Source organism: Engraulis encrasicolus, unplaced genomic scaffold, assembly GCF_034702125.1.
Source record: "Engraulis encrasicolus isolate BLACKSEA-1 unplaced genomic scaffold, IST_EnEncr_1.0 scaffold_65_np1212, whole genome shotgun sequence".
NCBI classification, from domain to species: Eukaryota; Metazoa; Chordata; class Actinopteri; order Clupeiformes; family Engraulidae; genus Engraulis; species Engraulis encrasicolus.
This window is the reverse complement of record NW_026945983.1, coordinates 242,485-262,500: the sequence shown is the minus strand read 5'-3', so window position 1 is coordinate 262,500 and position 20,016 is coordinate 242,485. Positions and strand designations below refer to the sequence as shown.

Sequence of the window (20,016 nt, the reverse complement as noted above, 5' to 3'; positions counted from 1 at the left end):
CTGTGGCTCAACTAATTCAAGCATCTCTTTGACATTCTCTTGATCCTCGTCTGATGTGTAGTGGAGTGCAGCGAAGAACTCCTGAAAGCTCAGATGCATGAAACTGAACATTTCCTTCTTTTCCACGGTCTCCTTCAGCAGGAATTTACACAAGAAGGGAACACTAGTGAGATCTGAGACTGTGCCTTCCACACTTCCCTTGTCGAACAGAACCTGCTGCTTCTGTAAGCCACTCTCTGCCAGCTGGCCGAGGCTCCTCAGTAGATCTGGCACGGGATGATTCAAACCCTGGCAGTGGTGCTCAAGCTGATTTTTCACAAAGTGGACAAATATGGAGGTGGTTGTTTCCAAAGCATGACTTACTTCTATGTGCTTTTCCATGTGCTCCCTAAATACAGTGCAGACAATCCAGCAGATGACAGGAATGAAGCAGGAGGTGTAGAGAGTTTCATCTTCCTTCACTCTGCCTAGTGCCTCCTCCTTGAACTTCTCATCTTTGCAGAACATCTTGAAGTAGTCATGTACGCCCTCCTCAGAGAAGCCCAGAATCTCAGTGCAGCGCACAGGACGTTTGAGGAGCTTGTTCAGTTCGTCTGAAGCTGTGGGCCTGGTGGTGACCAGCCGGTGGCACGCAGATAGGATGTTCCCCTTCAGCAGAGCGCCCACAATGGCATCAACAGGAGCTGGTGTGGAAAGTTCTTTCACAGGAGACTTTCGGAGTTCACTTACTGTGAACTGAAGTTCATCAAATCCATCAATAAGTAGAAGTACCTTCTGTGGTGATTCCTTCAATTTCTTCTGAACCAGTGGGATAAATTCCTCCTCAACCTTAACAAGATCTAAAACACTACTCTGTTGTCTGTCTTTGTATAAATGGTTGAGTTCCTTGCTGCTGAGGTGTAAAACGAGCTCAAAGTGATCCTGGTAGAGGCTTCCTGAAGCCCAGTCCAACATGATTTTCTGAGCGGTAAAGGATTTGCCATGTCCAGAGTTGCCCTGGAGAATGACTGTTTTGGGAACATCCCCATGGTCATTGGGTTTAAAGAGCTGGTCCACAGTAATACTTTTATATTCCTTCTGTCTGTCACCAAAGAACCCTGCTCCACTAATGCGCATCTCCTTCTCTCTCTCTTCTTTCTGTCTGTGTTTCTCAATGATCAACAGCTGAGTGTAGCGCTCAGTCAGCAAGACATTCTGTCCTGGTAGGTGATCATATTCTTGCACTGTCTTGTACTGAGAGACAATACATTCTTTCAGTTTCAATAACACTTGATGTTGGCCTGTAAGAAAGTCAGTGAAATATCTGTTGTAAATGTACAGTAAGTAAATACATGTATGAAGACACATTATACGATTCAGGTAGTGAAGTCATGTAAGGCAGTCATGGGTAAGCGGTTAGGGCATCAGACTTGTATCCAAAAGGTTGTTGGTTCAACTCCCGACCCGCGCCAGGTTGGTGGGGGAAGTAATTAACCAGTACTCTCTCCCATTCTCCTCTATGATCGACATACCTTGTGCAAGGTACCAACCCTCCGCACTGCTCCCTTTTTGGCACCATTGGGGGCTGTCATGAACTCACGCCCCAGCCTCTGTAATGTTGGCCTTGTTTATTGCCTAATGCCTTTACTTTGTATGTCTCTAGTTTTCTCTCTGCCTGTCTGGTTCTGTCTCTATCTCTCTCTCTCTGCCTGTCTGGCTCTCTCTCTCTCTCTCTCTCTCTCTCTCTCTCTCTGGTCCTCTCTCTCTCTCTCTCTGTCTCTCTCTCTCTCTCTCTGGTCCTCTCTCTCTCTCTCTCTCTCTCTCTCTCTCTCTGTCTGGTCCTGTCTCGCTCTCTCTCTTGCTCTCTCTCTCTCTCTCTCTCTCTGTCTGGTCCTGTCTCGCTCTCTCTCTTGCTCTCTCTCTCTCTCTCTCTCTCTCTCTCTCTCTCTCTCTCTCTCTCTGGTCTGGTCCTGTCTCGTTCTCTCTCTTGCTCTCTCTCTCTCGTTCTCTCTCTTGCTCTCTCTCTCTCGTTCTCTCTTTTGCTCTCTCTCTCTCGTTCTCTCTCTCTCCCTGTATCTCGTTCTCTCTCTCTCCCTGTATCTCTCTCTCTCTCTCTCCCTCTCTGTATCTCGCTCCCTCTTCCTGTCTAGTTCTGTCTCCCTGCCTGTCTGATTCTCTCGGTCGGTCTGTCTGTCTGTCTGTCTCTTACTGTCTCTCTCTCTCTCTGATTGTCTTCCCCTGTATGTATCTGGTTCTATTGCCTGCCCCACAACCATTGTTGCCCATGATTTCTCATTGCCCATGATTTCCCGTCATTGTCTGCTTGGCCCATCGTTGTCTTTGCCTGTCTTCCCCATCATTGTCTTCACCTGTCTTGTTACCTGTTCATTGTCCTTGATTGCCTGTGTCTCGTTTGTATCCCCGTTTGTCTCGTCAACCACCTGAATCCTGTTGTGTTCTACCTATCGTGTGCATTCTCTGTAATTGCCCTCTGTGTATTTTACCCTGGTGTTTCTGCTGTTCCTTGTGGATTCATTTGTCAAACCCGCCCGGACCTCTGTGTGTTGATCTGTTGACTTCCAACCCCCTGAATGTAGTAAGTGTTTCGTTTGTAGTGTATTTAGTGTTGTTTCATGTTTTCCCCCTCGTGGGTTTTTGTTTTGCATTTTTTGTCCGTTTGGCTCTTGCCATTCAATTTTGAGTTTATTAAAATCCACCCCCAAACCTTGAAACTTGCCTCCTCATCCATCCTTGCCTGCACTTGGGTTCTCTGGTATTGAAATCGTGACAGAATGAATCCACCAAACCAGAACCCAGCAGGTCGTAAGGAGAGGACTGCACCTATCCATGTGGGCTACCTGCAGACCAAGCTGGCATTGGTCCACCACGAAGGAGCTCCGGACTGGCTGGCTGGTCATTATTCACCTCTCCCTCCATTTCAGACAGACAAAGACTGGTGGAGCTGGTCCGATTCGGAGGACTATTGGATGGAGGACACCAAGCCACGTTCCAGAAAGTCCAGACGTACTCGGCGCCGTAAGAAACGTCCAACAGCCCCTCTGGAGGACCACCAGCCTGTCTGTTCGTCACCCCAGCCTGCATGTCTGCCTGACCAGCCCAAGCCTGCCTGTCCGCCCAATCAACCCCAGCTTGCCTGTCTGTCCATTCAGCCCTCACCGACTTGCAAGTCCGAGCCAGCCTGCCTTCCAGCTCAGCCCGACGCAGCCCGGTCACCACCCACCAGGGCCCATTCGACTGACCAACCCCATATATCCGTCTGCTTTGAACAGTTGGAGGAGTTTTACCTTCTCCTCGACAGGATGTCGCCAGAGATCCACACCTGTGGAGACACCAAGAGGCAGCTGGTCGCGGTGAGGATTATTAAGAACACTCTGCTGCAAAGACCATGGCTCCTGCAGTTCGGACTAACCAGTGTTCAGCTGAACATGAATCATCTGGAGGAGTCACTGCAGGCTCTGCTGGCAGTTGAGGACAAGACAGCCATTGTCGACGCGCCGCCCGACCCGGAGCTCGATGCGACGCCCTATGCGTTGCGTGACTCGCAGCCCGACACGTCGCCTGACCTGCAGCCTGACCCACAGCCAGAGCCGGAGCCTGACGCGGCGCCTGACCCAGAGCCAGAGCCGGAACCCGACGTGTCACCGGATCCAGAGCCGGAGCTCGGCGTGGTCACCTCAGTTGAGACCCCCGCTGCCAACCACCTGGCTGGAACCCCCAACACGGGCGAGATTCCTCACATGGTCGCCATCGCCCCTCCTGCCTGGCCTGATTCCGGCCCTCCAGCCGGTAACCTGTTTGCCAGTCCCGATTCCGACCCTCCAGCCGGTAACCTGTTTATCTGTCCTGATTACGGCCCCCCGGCCGGTAACCTGTTTGCCTGTCCTGATTCCGGCCCCCCGGCCGGTAACCTGTTTGCCTGTCCTGATTCCGGCCCTCCAGCCGATCTGTTTGCCTGTTCTGATTCCAGCCCTCCAGCCGGTAACCTGCCTGCCTGTTTCGATGCCGGCCATCCTGCTGGCTTTGCCCCTGAAGACCCTGAGCCGCCGAGAGGTCACCCCGACCCCGCGCCGCCGAGAGGTCACCCGGACCCCGCGCCGCCGAGAGGTCAGCCCGACCCCGCGCCGCCGAGAGGTCAGCCCGTCTGTGAACCAGTCTCTGTCCCCGGTCCTGATGGCTCCGCCCCTGGTCCAGACGGCTCAGCCCCCGGTCCTGACGGCTCCGCCCCCAATCCAGTTGGTGCCGCCCATGTTCCTGTTGGCTCCGCACATGTTCCTGTTGGCTCCGCCCCCGTTCCTGTTGGCTCCGATGGCTCCGCCCCTGATCCAGTTGGTGCCGCTCCCAATCCAGTTGGCGCCGCCCTTGTTTCCGTTGGCTCCGCCCCCTGCCCCGATGACGCCGCCCCCGGTCCCAATGACTCCACCCCCGTTCCTGTTGGCTCCGCCCCCGTCCATGTTGGCTCCGCCCCTTGTCCCAATGGCTCCTTCCCTGATCCAGTTGGCGCCGCCCTTGTTTCCGTTGGCTCCACCCCCTGTCCTGATGGCTCCACCCCTGGTCCTGCCGGCGCCGCCCCCGATCCCATTGGCTCCGCCCCTGATCCAGTTGGCCCCGTCTCAGGTCCCGTTGGCGCCTCCCCTGATCCCGTTGCAGTTGCCCCCGATCCAGATCCTGCTCCCACCTTCCAGTCTATCCTACCTCCTATGTCCCAACCTGCTCCGCCCCCTGTGTCCCAGCCTTCTCCCGTTACTCACCAATGCCATAAGCCCCTCTTTATTCCTGTGCCCGTCACGATCCCCCTGACTCTGCCTGTCACTATCCCTGTGCCTGTCCCGGTCCGTGTCCTGGTGCCGACTCCGGTGTCTGTCCCAGTCCCAGTCAATGTTGATGTCCATTTGACCCTTTTCCCTGCACCAGTTTTGGTGAACATTTCTGTGACTGTACCTGTCCCCACCGTCTTCTCTGTCCTCGTTCCTGTCACCGTCAACATCACTGTGCCTGTGAAGGTTCCTGTTTATGTTCCTGTCAATGTTCCCCAGTCCTGTGTTTTGCCTAATTCTGCATCTGCCCATCCCTCGACCTGTGCCACTGCCTCTGTCTCAACCTGCCCCTCTGTCTCGACCTGCCCCTCTGCCTCTGTCTCGACCTGTCCCTCTGCCTCTGTCTCGACCTGTCCCTCTGTCTTGACCTCTACCTCTGTCTCGACCTGTCCCTCTGCCTCTGTCTCGACCTGTCCCTCTGTCTTGACCTCTGCCTCTGTCTCGACCTGTCCCTCTGTCTTGACCTCTACCTCTGTCTCGACCTGTCCCTCTGCCTTTGTCTCGACCTGTCGCACCTCTGTCTCGACCCCTCCGTCTGCCTCTGTCTTTGCCCGTCCTTCAGCCTCTGCCTTGCCTTGTCCCTCCACTGGCTCCCCCCTCCACCCGCCCGGTTTGGTGGTACCTTCCTTGGGACTTCTGGAGCCGTCCCTTGAGGGGGGGGTTCTGTCATGAACTCACGCCCCAGCCTCTGTAATGTTGGCCTTGTTTATTGCCTAATGCCTTTACTTTGTATGTCTCTGGTTTTCTCTCTGCCTATCTGGTTCTCTCTCTCTCTCTCTCTCTCTCTGCTTGTCTGGTTCTCTCTCTCTCTCTCTCTCTCTCTCTCTCTCTCTGGTCCTGTGAGAAGATGAGGGATCTCTCTCTCTCTCTCTCTCTCTCTCTCTCTCTCTCTCTCTCTCTCTCTCTCTCTCTGGTCCTGTCTCTCTCTCTCTCTTGCTCTCTCTCTCTCTGTCTGGTCCTGTCTCGCTCTCTCTCTTGCTCTCTCTCTCTCGCTCTCTCTCTGTGTCTGGTCCTGTCTCGCTCTCTCTCTTGCTATCTCTCTCGTTCTCTCTCTCGTTCTCTCTCTTGCTCTCTCTCTCTCGTTCTCTCTCTTGCTCTCTCTCTCTCTCGTTCTCTCTCTTGCTCTCTCTCTCTCCCTGTATCTCGTTCTCTCTCTCTCCCTGTATCTCTCTCTCTCGCTCCCTCTTCCTGTCTAGTTCTGTCTCCCTGCCTGTCTGATTCTCTCGGTCGGTCTGTCTGTCTGTCTGTCTCTTACTGTCTCTCTCTCTCTCTGATTGTCTTCCCCTGTATGTATCTGGTTCTATTGCCTGCCCCGCAACCATTGTTGCCCATGATTTCTCATTGCCCATGATTTCCCGTCATTGTCTGCTTGGCCCATCGTTGTCTTTGCCTGTCTTCCCCATCATTGTCTTCACCTGTCTTGTTACCTGTTCATTGTCCTTGATTGCCTGTGTCTCGTTTGTATCCCCGTTTGTCTCGTCAACCACCTGAATCCTGTTGTGTTCTACCTATCGTGTGCATTCTCTGTAATTGCCCTCTGTGTATTTTACCCTGGTGTTTCTGCTGTTCCTTGTGGATTCATTTGTCAAACCCGCCCGGACCTCTGTGTGTTGATCTGTTGACTTCCAACCCCCTGAATGTAGTAAGTGTTTCGTTTGTAGTGTATTTAGTGTTGTTTCATGTTTTCCCCCTCGTGGGTTTTTGTTTTGCATTTTTTGTCCGTTTGGCTCTTGCCATATAAGTTTGAGTTTATTAAAATCCACCCCCAAACCTTGAAACTTGCCTCCTCATCCATCCTTGCCTGCACTTGGGTTCTCTGGTATTGAAATCGTGACATGTCCCCTTGCATGGGTGAGGCATGAATGCAATTTCGTTGTGTGCAGTGAACACTTGAGTGCTGTAGAGTGCTGTGTCACAATGACATTGGGAGTTGGAGTTTGGTAGCGCATACACTAACCCAAATCATAAATGTCATAATGCGCTGCGTTTTGGAAGTTTAATCGCCAACCAGATAAGAAGTTTATTTGATTATTATTCATACCTGCAAACTTGTCACCTTTCGGCGAAATTCGCTGTTTTAATCTCAAAATAGGTCACTTACGTGAATCGTGTAGATCCGAAGAGTTTTTTTTTTAGGGGGTGGGCAGGCGGAGACAGACTACAGACTGATAGACTGGATACGGTAATACTTCTCATAGAAACTCTGCTAGTTTTACAGACATTACGGTTGAGCGTCATTCCTCTGCCTGCCGTTCCCATTGGCCAGCAACTGTGTTGGGGGAAGCATTGACCAATCAGCGCGCTAATTCAAACGGCTAGTTAGCGGCAAAACTTTCCGAGGCACCAGTCGGAGTGAACAGCTGATGAAACGGTGGTCGCGAAACACACGTATCCCCCCTGTCATTATCTTCTACCTTGGTACTGTCGCTTTGCCTTTACAAATGACCGCTGTCCAAATCACCGTTTCAAAGGTAAATGGGATTTGAGCAGGGTTTGGGAATTGTGAATTGTTTCATTAGCTAAACCCGTCCACTTGTGAAAATAAATAGCCCAATGGTAGAAGGTCTGCGGTCCTAACATGGATGTTTCGCTTTATTTGAATTGACGGCAATATCTTGAAACGGTATTGAAAACTTCAGAGTGAGAAAATGTGTTAGAATGACGGTAGGCAGGGCCTGATAGCGCTCTAAATTGGCAGATTAGCAGATAAATAAATTCGGTTCCCTTATGTCAGATCATTTAGCCGTGAATAGCGAGAGGCCCACGCTACACACTCGATGAAACCTTCATAAACGTCAGAGGAATGCATAGCAATGGCTATTTGTCATGCCCCCGCATATTTTGCAACGTGTGCGATCATGATTTTAATGTTAGCCACCAAGGACATAATATTATTAATCTAAATAGCCTATTAACCTAGATGACATCTGTCTTTATCTTTTTCTACAATCTATGCTTCTTCATAGTACTTGGGGAAATGATGAAATTCGACTATCATTCAGTCATAAATTCTCTAAAATGCCTTGGTTCTATTTTATATAGCTAATTATATTATTGGCCTAGATTTCCCTATTACCATCTTTAGCCAAAAACAGTAAATACTTTAATTTCATATTCAAATGCAGAGGGGCTGAAAGTTAAGACAACCTAAGTGACCATGTGCTCCCTCCTTTTGTAAATAGGACAACTTAAATTTTGACAGGTGGTACAGAGGCGCTTCTTGTCACTAGGTTAGGCAGCCGCTTGGGGCCCCCAAACTAGATGGTAAATAACAGCTTGTGGAAGTTGCCTTAAGGCGAAGAAACGAGCCGCACAACTTCTCACATTAAGACTCTGTGAGTCGCGTTTAATAACTTAACTTAACTGACTAAAAACATGGCGCCGCCGCCATGGACAGAAAAAGCCGGCAATATCAAACGTCATCGGAACACTTAAAGGGACCGCAACAATAACAGGTATCACACAACATAACATTTAACCGAACATATAGTACGTGAATTATGTCATTGGTGAGAGCACCACACATGCCCCCCCAGAATTCACACTATCAGAAACCTGAGAGAGAGAGAGAGAGAGAGAGAGAGAGAGAGAGGAAAAACAAAAATTTGGTTATCAACGGCGTGGGGGACGAATCAAACGTCCAGTGCGGCTCCTCCGAATGAGAGAAGGCGGAACCGCCCCCTCGGTGGCTGTCTGCAAGGCACCCCTGCGGCGTGGCCGAGTGGCAGGAGGAACGAGAAGAGGGGACCTAGTCCGAGGTCGTCCCCGTTTCGGGGGTTTCGCTAGCTCAACAGGCCGGGCCAGATCTAGGTGGGCAGGTTTAAGGCGGTCCACTGATACACACTCCTGCCTGCCTCCAATGTCTACCACAAAGTGCTTGTCCCCCGTTTCCACAACGCGGAAAGGGCCCTCGTAAGGCGGACGGAGAGGTCCGCGGTGGCTATCCACTCGGATAAAAACATAGTCAGCAGACTGAAGGCCGCTGGGGACGTGAGAGTTCGGTAAACAGTGGCGGGAGGTAGGAAGTGGAGCAAACAGCCTGGCATTGTCCAACAGGGTGGATCGCTGGAGTGTGGCTGACCAAGGGCTCGTGGTGTTGGGGACAAACTCCCCGGGGACCCGTAGCGGCTGGCCATAGACCAGTTCTGCGGAGGAGGCCTGGAGGTCTTCCTTAGGTGCAGTCCTGATGCCCAGCATGACCCATGGGAGCCTGTCAGCCCAGGAACAGTCCTTCAGGCTAGAACGCAGGGAGGCCTTCATCGACCTATGGAAACGTTCACAGAGGCCATTACTCTGGGGATGGTAGGCTGTGGTGCGGTGGAGTTTAACCCCCAAGCTCCCTGCGACAGCGTTCCAAAGCTCAGAGGTAAACTGAGCGCCTCGGTCTGATGAAATGTCCGATGGGGTGCCAAAACGTGACACCCAGGTGCCGATAAATGCCCGTGCCACATCAGCTGATGTTGTTGATGACAGTGGAACAGCCTCAGCCCACCTTGTGGTCCTGTCGACCATCGTGAGCACGTGAGTGTAACCTAGCGAGGGTGGAAGTGGGCCAACTAGGTCGATGTTGACGTGGTCGAAACGTCGTTCTGGCACCTGAAACTGTTCCAGTGGCGCTTTGGTGTGGCGGTGTACTTTGCCACGCTGGCACCCCATGCAGGTGCGCGCCCAGCCTCTCACGTCCTTTTTCAGTCCGCGCCACACAAACTTGGCTGACACCAACTTGACTGAGGCCTTGGTTCCTGGGTGTGAGAGGCCATGGATGGTGTCAAAAACAGGCTGCTTCCACTTCGCAGGTACCACAGGCCTAGGAGAGCCCAAGGAGATGTCACAGAGCAGAGTAGTGCCAGCCTCGTCGAATGTCACATCCTGTAGCTGTAGTCCAGTAGCAGACGAACGGAGAGCCTGCACTCCCGGGTCCGCGGCCTGCTCTGCTGCCATGCCGCTGTAGTCCAGGCCGAGGTGGACCGCCGCTGCAAGAGCACGGGAGAGGCAGTCAGCAACAGGGTTGTGCTTGCCAGAGAGGTGTGTAATGTCCGTGGTGAACTCGGAGATGTAAGTGAGCTGCCGCTGTTGTCTGCCAGACCATGGCTGAGTGACTTTGGACATGGCGAAAGTCAGTGGCTTGTGGTCCACAAAGACAGTGAACTGGCGTCCCTCCAGCAGTGAACGAAAGTGTCGGATGGCCAGGTACACGCCAAGTAGCTCCCGGTCGAAAGTGCTATACTTCCGTTCACTGGGACGCAACTGCCTGCTGAAAAAAGCGAGAGGCTGCCAAGCGTCACCCACCCATTGCTCGAAAACCGCACCGACAGCGTAGTCTGAGGCGTCTGTGGTCAGTGCGATCGGGACGGAGGAGGCGGGATGGGCCAACATGGCGGCCTTAGCCAGGGCTGATTTAGCGTCCGCAAAAGCCTTGTCTCTCTCCGGGCTCCAGTCCACAGTGTGTTTAGGCTTGCCGCCTTTCAGAGCCTCATACAAGGGTCGCATGGTTTGGGCGGCCCTGGGGAGAAAACGGTGGTAAAAGTTCACCATGCCCAGGAACTCCTGTAATGCTCTGATGGTGACTGGGCGTGGGAAAGCGGTGATGGCCTCCACTTTCGACGGAAGAGGAACGATCCCGTCCTTCGTGACTCTGTGCCCCAGAAAGTCTATGGTGGGCAGGCCGAACTCGCACTTGGCCGGATTGATGATGAGCCCGTGCTCGGTAAGCCGCTCAAACAGAGTGCGAAGGTGCGAAAGGTGCTCTGACGGAGATGTGCTGGCCACGAGGATGTCGTCAAGGTACACAAAAACAAAAGGCAGATCCCGTAACACAGAGTCCATGAGCCGTTGGAAAGTTTGAGCAGCGTTTTTGAGCCCGAATGGTGTGCGCAGGAACTCAAACAAACCGAATGGCGTGATCACAGCTGTTTTTGGGATGTCGAGAGGGTGTACGGGCACCTGATGGTATCCTCTGATCAAGTCCACTTTGGAAAAAATGACCTTGCCAGCCAGGTGTGCTGAAAAATCCTGGATGTGGGGCACTGGGTAGCGGTCGGGCGTTGTCGCGTCGTTGAGCCGTCGGTAGTCCCCGCAAGGACGCCAGCCCCCTCCAGGTTTGGGGACGAGGTGCAGGGGGGAGGCCCAAGGACTGTTGGAGCGTCGCACAATCCCCAGGCGCTCCATGGACTCGAACTCCGTCTTGGCTACGGCAAGCTTGTTTGGCTCGAGGCGTCGAGAGCGGGCGTATACAGGCGGCCCAGTAGTGTCGATGTGGTGCTCCACACCGTGCTTGGCCGTGGAAGAGGAGAAGGTGGGCTGAGTGAGTGCAGGGAACTCGGCGAGCAGGCGTTGGAAACTGTCGGTGACAGAGAGCAGGCTGGAGAGGTGTACTGCGCCAGAGTCGCTGAGCGCACAGGCATACGAACAGAAAGTGACGGCGTCGATCAAGCGCTGATTTTTAACGTCCACTAACAGTCCATATGCACACAAAAAATCTGAACCCAAGAGGGGAACAGCAACCTTGGCCGTCACAAAGTCCCAGCTAAAGCGTTGCCCACCAAAACACAGTTCAACATGCCTAGTGCCATACGTACGGATAGGGCTTCCATTGGCGGCTTCCATGGGGGGGCCGTGGGTGTCTGCCACCACGTCCACCTGTGAAGCAGGCAGTAGACTCCGCTGTGCCCCAGTGTCGCAGAGGAATCGCCGGCCGGAGATGGAGTCGTGGATGAAGAGCAGCCTGCCGGCATGGCCGACGCTCACGGCCACTAGTGAGCGCCGGCCTTGGCTTTTCCCGTTCCACTGAAGCTGCATGGAGAACGGCATTGCTTGGCCTTGGAGCCAAACCTGGCATGGTAGTAGCACAAACCCGAAGACTGCTGCCGACGCGGGGCCGCTGCTGCGACGAGCATGTGATCATCCTCCAGAACCTCAGATACAGCACCAGCAGGGAGGAGAGCAGCTGCGCAGGGTTGTTGTTGACTAGCCAGGAAACACTTGTCAGCCTCAGCAGCCAGTTCTCTGCAATCCGTGCTGGCAGTGTTGGCCAAAGCAGATCTCACATGAGCAGGCAGCTGGCGCAGGAAAAGGTGGAGGAAAAGGAAATCTGGCTTGTTGTCGCCAAGCAGATCGAGCATTCGGTCCATTAGCTCTGAGGGCTTGCTATCGCCGAGCCCTTGAAGAGAGAAAAGCCTACTGGCCCTCTCAGTGTCAGACAGTTCGAACGTTTTCAGTAACTTTTCCTTCAGAGTTTCATATTTCCTCGTCAGAGGAGGACGTTTAAGAAGGCTCACCACTCTCGACGCCGTAGAACTTCCGAGGGCAGACACCACGTAGTAGTATTGCGTTTCGTCGGCGGTAATCTGACGCAAGGCAAACTGTGCCTCAGTTTGAGCGAACCAGGCTGAGGGAGAGGATTCCCAGAACTCGGGGAGTTTGAGAGACACAGCGTTGGCGGTCATGTCGATCTGGATACGTCCAGTAAACAAACGTCGGGGGTCACCAGTGTGGAAGTTGCCTTAAGGCGAAGAAACGAGCCGCACAACTTCTCACATTAAGACTCGGTGAGTCGCGTTTAATAACTTAACTTAACTGACTAAAAACATGGCGCCGCGCATGACAGAAAAAGCCGGCAATATCAAACGTCATCGGAACACTTAAAGGGACCGCAACAATAACAGGTATCACACAACATAACATTTAACCGAACATATAGTACGTGAATTATGTCATTGGTGAGAGCACCACAAGCTAAGAATTTTCGCTTGGGGTCCCAGCTTAACCTAGAATTGCCTCTGGGTGAGTGTATGTTTGGCTTGCAAGACATATATCGGCTGGTGAAGAATACAATTAATTCAGAAGTCTGATTACTAGTGTAGGCCTAGTAAATAAAATATCGTCTTTCTCCCTTTTGGGGGGGGGGGGGGGGGGTCGCCGCGCCGCGCCGCCGCGATTAGTTTGTCACCTTTTTCTACCCTCCTGAGTTTGCAGGTATGATTATTGGCCCCCATGTTGAACTTCCTGTGTCTTGCGGTATGTGAAAAGCCAAGATGGCTAGGGCTACTACATCTCATATGGATCGGATGGGGTACACTCATGCATCATATCATTGGGATTTGTTGTCAAGGTTGTTGGGCTATTACTTTCGGGAGTCATCGGGACCATTTTAGCAAATATCTCCTTCTGCGTGTGTGCAAAGAGTTTGTGTTCAGTCCGCGTGAAAAAACGTGGATTTCGAAGGGCATTGGTTGCCTGCCGATGTCGTAGTGGGACAGAGCAGTGTGTCTTGAGGAGCAGGATGCGTGTCAGAGTGAACTTTGCACCGAATTAATGTGTGACATTCTGAAGCAGCGCACAAAAAACGTTTGTAGCTGAATTCCATGGATACCCACTTTGGTTTAGCTTGGGTTTGCTCGGCAATAGAAGCTCGTAGAGACACAAGGTTTTCACCTAGGGCAGAGTCTCCACTTTCAAACGAGCCATAATATGTTTCAGTGGCCCTATCACACAATACGCTGTGACTCTACAAAAAACGTCAAAAACGGTGGAACGCTGGTATTCTGCGACATACTTCCGTGAGCACCGCCAATATTCAATGTGTTAAGTCTATTTTTTGTGGACTTGATTTACACGTAGCTATGCCCAAAAATAACAACACACCCAAAAACACTCAGATGGGCTATCCATCCCATAGCCTGGCTACAGCTTTACAAACCTATGCCTATAAATAGTCTCCTGACATAGGATATGCTTTTGGGAAATGTTATTTTTAAAAAAATATACAGAGAACGAAAAAAAACGTTTTAAACCTGTTTGTGGATTTCAGAATAAGGTTTCTGTTCCCTAACAGTTGAATACAGTTTTGTTTTCGTTTCAGTTTCCGTTCCAAGTAAAATTCCGTTTGTTTTCGGTTTTCGTTTCTTGAACCGGTTCGGAGCCTTGGTTGTGAGCCAGTCTCTGATAACATCTAGGTAACGTCATCTGACTACAAAAGCTGTATTAATATAATGATCAAGTTTACAAATACTGCCGTTTGAGCGGATTAACCATTCTTCTTCTACAACGTGCATTTATTTTACAAAAAAATATGCAATACAACTTCAGAATCGATGGGTGTAGCTCCATAGGACCCCATGCATCCTGCACCCGCTCAAGTGTCCCGAGGCTGCAGTACTGAACATTCTCATCATTGCAGAACATTCTCGTCCTCCATTAAAAGTTCTCTAATGCCACTCACCTGCTTCCTGTTTGGCTGTTGTTGCAGCTGAATTCACAGGGTCTGCAGAGTGACAGGAGAAACGTAAAATATGTTGTAATGTACTGTACTTTAAGGTCACCATCAATTAGGGCTGCACAATTAATCGAAAATAATCGAAAATTGTGATTTAATCGTGATATCGAAGTCGTGATTTCAATCAGGATTTAATCTTGGCAACAGTGACTGCCTTCGAGCGTACTTGAAGCCAGAACATACTGACATGCTGGTGTTTCTGGCCAGAAATATGTCCACCTATGTGTCATGCTATTGCCTTTTACATAATTATAACAATTCTATTTTATTTTGTTCATCCGGTATATAATTTCTTTCATGGTTATATTTCATTTTGTTATAATTTTAAATAAATTCTGGAAAAAATCATTGTGATTATAATTTTTTTCCCACAATCTTGCTATTTTCCACTGCTTTTTAGGAATTTAAAATTGACTCGAGAATGCATTCACACAGTAATGGTAGGGCAGCAGAACGATTATGGAAAAAATATATAATTACGGTTGAACGAAGAGAAGACACCGGAGCAGCTCAGATGGGATGCTTTTTCTTAAAAGAAAAAGCATCCCATCTGAGCTGCTCCGGTGTCTTCTCTTCATTCAAGATTACCTGCCTCCCTCCCGTTGATGCACCAGATGATGATGAACCCCTTTTTTGTTATATAATTACGGTTATTTGGGTTAAAATCAGAATCGCTCATTCTCGAGTCAATTTTAAATCCCTAGAAAAAAAAACAGGGGAAATCTCCACCATCAGTCTGATATAGCCAACATATGGACTGGCCACTCACCAAAGAGGTCTTCACAGAGGGCAGGATCCACTTCTCCGAGGTGAGAGAGAAATCTCTGACAGGCTGATTCACCCTTGTTCAACAACATGTCAACGAGGCACCTTACTTGGTCCTGAGTCACACGGTGTTCTTGCTGAACCTCATTTCTCTCCCACATGCCGATCACAGCAGGACTGCCAGAGACCCCCTGCTGAAGGCCATCCAGTACAGCTTTCAGAGAGGCTTCACCAATCCTGTTGATGAGCTCCCTGCGAGCCCCATACACTCGATCTGTGAGGAAACAGTTTGCATAGACTCAGGATAAAATATAGATGTGATCTAGAAGTGTTATGACACTTTTGTTGATCATTTTGTATTTAGAATGATAATTTCTCAAGTAATTTCTGAAGACTATTTCCAGTACCTTTGGCTTTAGCTGGTGATCCAGAACATGTTGGTTCTTCAGCAGCTATGTAGAGACATTTTTTGTTTAACTTTTCAGTACAACAACTCACTCTTAGAATATGCATTTTCACCAACCTTTGATCTTAATCTTACCTGCTGCCCCGGGACTGTCCTTGGTTTCCTCCATGTCTCTTTGGGTGTCCATGAGGTCCTGAGAGAGGCTCTCCTTACTGCCAATTAGAGATGATAGTTGAATTAGTTTTCGATTGTGGAATGCTATTCTGTCCTACAATGGGGGAAATTACAGCATGTAGACTCTAGTCTAGCCTGACTCTCGCCTGCACATATTCTATCATTGACTTAAGCCATTTGCACAGGGATTGACCACTTGTGCACTACAGGAGGAACAACCCCAACATCAGAGTGTTGAATGTAAATTAATTCTCCTTAACAACACCTTTATCTCCTCTCTCTCTTTATGCGCCTTTGTAGTAAGGTCCAGCACCACTCAGAGGAGCAAGTTCAATTTCTAGGCTAGCAAAATAGCATTTGCTGTGGGGGGGATTTTGATCAGGACCGGCCGTGCATGCCAATGCGGTCAGATTGAAAGGCTGAGTAGAACACAATGTAGGAGCCATAATTACTTTCTTTATTTTTTGTTTTCATTTTTGGTTTATCTTTATGGTTATTGGCTTACTTTTATTTGTGTTTTTTTGTTTATTGGTTAATGTGGACATGTGTGTGGTGCTGGGCGTGTGTGGTGCGCAATTGGAAGCCCTTTAATTAGTGCCCACCTGGCACCTGCGCTTCAGTTCAGTTTGGTGTGGGGTGAGCATGGGGGAAGGCCATCCTTTTGCGTACCGCACTACTCTCGCACATTGCATGGACTAACAACAAACTCTGTAAAGTTGGAACAATTGCTCTACCTTGCACTGAAAGACTATTGGGGTCTAAAAGACTATTTAGAGTCTCTGTCGAAATGGTGAGCAATAAATGAAGAAACGGAGTTAACCGTGTGGACATTACATCTTTGAGTGCGCGTAAACAAGTTTGATTCCCTCTGCTTAGCCCACCGCGGTGCTGAACAAATTTGGTTTTGGATTTAGCCGCAATACACATCGCCCTAGACTCGGGGGCAAACACCGCTGTCTTCTCGCTGCCACTCCGCCACGCTCTGGTGTGTAACTTAACTAGTCAAAAAATACATGACTTGAACTTCAGAGCCAAATAGTTAGGCATGACTTGAGCTACAGTATGGGCCATTGTTTTTACTTCAATATTTATTGAAGCTCATTATACTTCTAAACGCAGCCAGGTATGTGTGACCGCAAATACAGTATTTGTCTATTCATCTTCAGATCTCTATCAGACCTAGCAGCCAGAGCTGGTGCTGCTTACACATATGCAGGTATTTAGAAAAAAATAAAAAATAAATAATAAACGTATAAACACAACATATGGATAAAAACGCCATTATGACAGGAACATTTTAGCCCCCGACTGAGATATTTTTAAAAACAGAGTTTTGAAATGCATTTTCTAAAACACCATTCAGTATGTGTAAACGAGTTTTCAAATTCTCAACAGAATGTGTAAACAGTGTTTTAAGTGTTTCTCGTCCTGCCAAAGCCTTGTGTGTGAGAGAGCACTGTGCTGTCTATGCAACATGGACTTAGGTGCCGTTTCCACGTAGCTGTATATTTTTATATGTGGATATTTTTTTCTCCTGCTTGTATTGGTTTTGCATTGGTTTTGGCCTTCCGTTTCCACCTAGCAGATATTTAAAAATCCAGGTGCAGGAGAAAAAAATAGCAGGAGAAAAAAATATCCTGTTTAGGGGTCTGAAACACATTTGTTACAATGGAGGATTTTTTTTATCCACACGTTGCGTTTCCACCTAGCAGGAGAAAAAAAATCCCTGCTAAAAAAATATCCTGCTACGTGGAAACAGCACCTAAATAAACAGAAGACTCCACATGACGGTAACAAAAGCAAAAGCAGTCAGTTCGTTACCAGGGGAATTAATAATGACACCTGACTGTTGATTACATTTTATGTAGCATAGTTGTACATCAACACACTCCAGTTAACAAAAAATATGACGTGAAGTTAAGAAAGAACACACTCTTTCATTAGTTAAAATTTAAAAAAGCAATTGATTCATTGGTATGATAATAAAGTCATCATATCTAACAGTCTGTAGACAAAAAACGGCAGCATTGTAAGTAGAAACAGCACACAGAGACCAAAGGCCGTGGCTAGATTGGTCATATGGCATACAGGGCATTTGCCTGGTGGACCATTGATGATTTTGGCCTGGCCCTATCCTCAATGTATCAGGCCTCATACCGCTACAGCAGGCCTATCCAAACCGGTCAGATATGAATAAACCATTTTAGATGTTGCGGTCAAAACAGCTCATATTAGATTACTAAAAATGTTGACACAGGCTTCACTGTCTCCTGTTCATCAGGGACTCGTAGACAAATAACTCCCAGCATAAATGTATAGCCAAATAAAAAGGGGTATGCTGTCATGCTGTGTGATGCTGTAGTGTAGGCAGGACACCATTCATGTAGAGTGGGCACCATCATTACCCTTGGTAGGCCTATATACATGCACAGGGCCGGTGTTCTGTAAAACTATCCTACATGTAATTTCATCCTACAAAGCCCCACGGCACATGTGCAGAGCACGAAACATAATTTCACGTCATTTAACAGAATTACGTCCTACATCAGCTACAACAACAAGACGGGCCACAGCTTCCCCGAGTGAAGTCTCGTTCTTTTAAATGAGGAAATAAAGTCTTCTACCGGTATGTACTCAGAAAGCTGTCAGTTACCACTAGCTTCCAGCAGATGGCGGTAAAACACTGTGGAAAACAGATCCAGGAAGAGCAAATGAATACAGTAAACCTAGAGCGTTACAATATGCAGCCTTGCCTCCTCCACTTCTCCCCGTACCAGGAAATAATATGTCATGATGAAATCACTGACCACAGCATTATATTTCAATATCTTGCTGAAGCTCAATTGTAAAGCCTTCTTCTCATTTGCAATTGGGAATGTGAATGAAAAACAGTCCCTCAAAAGTTGTTGTGGCTAGGCTGACAGCTGGGAAACTTTATCGGTTTCTCCACGGAGGAGGGGACAGGAGGTGGGGCGAGAAGACAAGCACAAGTGGAGGAGGCAAGATCACATATTGTAACCCACTCCTAATAAGGGGAGTATTAGGGGAGGGGAAACCAGGTTAACTTCATCTTGAGGTAGTGGTAAATCACCTAATAGAAGAGCCTGGATGCCTCTTTATAAATTAACTTAATAACATCTGTGGAATATCTATGAGCAGGTTTATCACTTCCCGAAGGGCAAATTAGCCAGGTCCATCACTTAACTACGCTCATGGAATAGCCCCAATGTGCAGGCCTTAACTAATTCGACGCCCTTTCGGTACTTACCACTTACGTCATACGACCCTAACCATAAACCCAACCCTAACCTTAACCCTAAACCTAAACCTAACCCTAACCCTAACCCTAACCTTAAATCGCTTGTTTGAAATGTGACGTACCACGTAAGTACCGAGAGGGCGTCAAACTAGTGGGTCCCGCGACACTTTACAATAAGGGTACATGAATACTATTGGAATTATGTTGGAAGTAATGTATGATTTATAGTTAATTAACACATGACCTATGTATGCATTGATGGTTAGTATACTAGTAATGAGAAGGGAGTCCTGCTTGGAATCATAATGACCCACTATTAACTAATTGTGCAAATCAAAGGTGAATTCATGGTGTGAGTTCCAAGTGTTAATATACCATGTATTAACACTGCTGATAACACTGCTGTTAATATATTATGTGTCCAAGTGTTAATATATTCTGTATTAACACTGCCAGATCGTTCCTTATCATACAAGAATTCGACCTGGACGTGGAATTAATTGATAGACTTGGCCTACCTTATGCATGCAGCAGATGTTGAGTGTAGAAGAAAAGTTAACATGGTGGATGAAAGGTAAATTTAAAGTGCAAAATTATACTGGGAATGAATCCCATGCTAAAAATCCTGCCTTATCACGATCCAGTCGTTTCTCAAGACAGTTGACTCACGTAGGCTGCGTGACACCACTGTGCCAGGAAGATGTTGCGATAGGGCACCGTTGGCTCTGCATTGTTTGAAACGTGGAGGGGTGCTTGCAACCTTCATATCGTTCACCTGCTGGCTGTGGCCTAGAAGCCGCCTCTTCTGGACACACAGTCCCTGGTGCAATGTTTTGCCACTCTGGCCAGAGATCATTTCCCACTTCACATTCTTGTGACCAGCCGCAGTCATTTGTAATATCAATATACAAGCTATATCATATTATGTCCCATGTGTCAAGGTCTGCTTGTTTAAAGAGGGGGGGAGGGTATTATTGGGTAGGCCTTCATCTAAGATGATCTTGTAACCAGCACCACACAAGTAATATTTTTCTGTATGAGGTCATATCTAAAGTAATGATTAATTAATGTATTATTTAACAACATCTTTGGAGTCATAATATAAGTCATGATGACTATGGCATTAGTTAATGTATAAAGAAGAGATATTCCAAGTGTGTTAATATATACTCACAAAAGATTTTACGCTTAACTACTGAATCTTTGCCCCTTATTCTGCGGTCATGACATGATAATGAGTACTATAGCATTAGCTAATGCATGAAGAAGTGATATTCAGAATGTGTTACTATGTACTCAGAGAAGAACTTCTGATTAACTAACT

At 48.6% G+C, this 20,016-nt stretch overlaps 1 protein-coding gene across 1 annotated transcript in view; it reads right to left on the bottom strand.

Annotated features, from left to right (window-relative positions):
* The window catches only part of LOC134444678 (NACHT, LRR and PYD domains-containing protein 1 homolog), a 7,024-nt gene extending 5,453 nt beyond the window's left edge, over nt 1–1,571 (bottom strand). Inside the window, exons 1-2 of the mRNA XM_063193910.1 lie at nt 1,512–1,571; nt 1–1,233 (exon numbers count right to left, since the gene is read on the bottom strand). The exon at nt 1–1,233 is cut by the window's left edge and continues 416 nt beyond it. Coding sequence (XP_063049980.1) covers nt 1–1,233; nt 1,512–1,571 — 1,293 coding nt within the window. The remainder of the gene's footprint in view (nt 1,234–1,511) is intronic.
* Between the last annotated feature and the right edge of the window lie 18,445 nt (nt 1,572–20,016).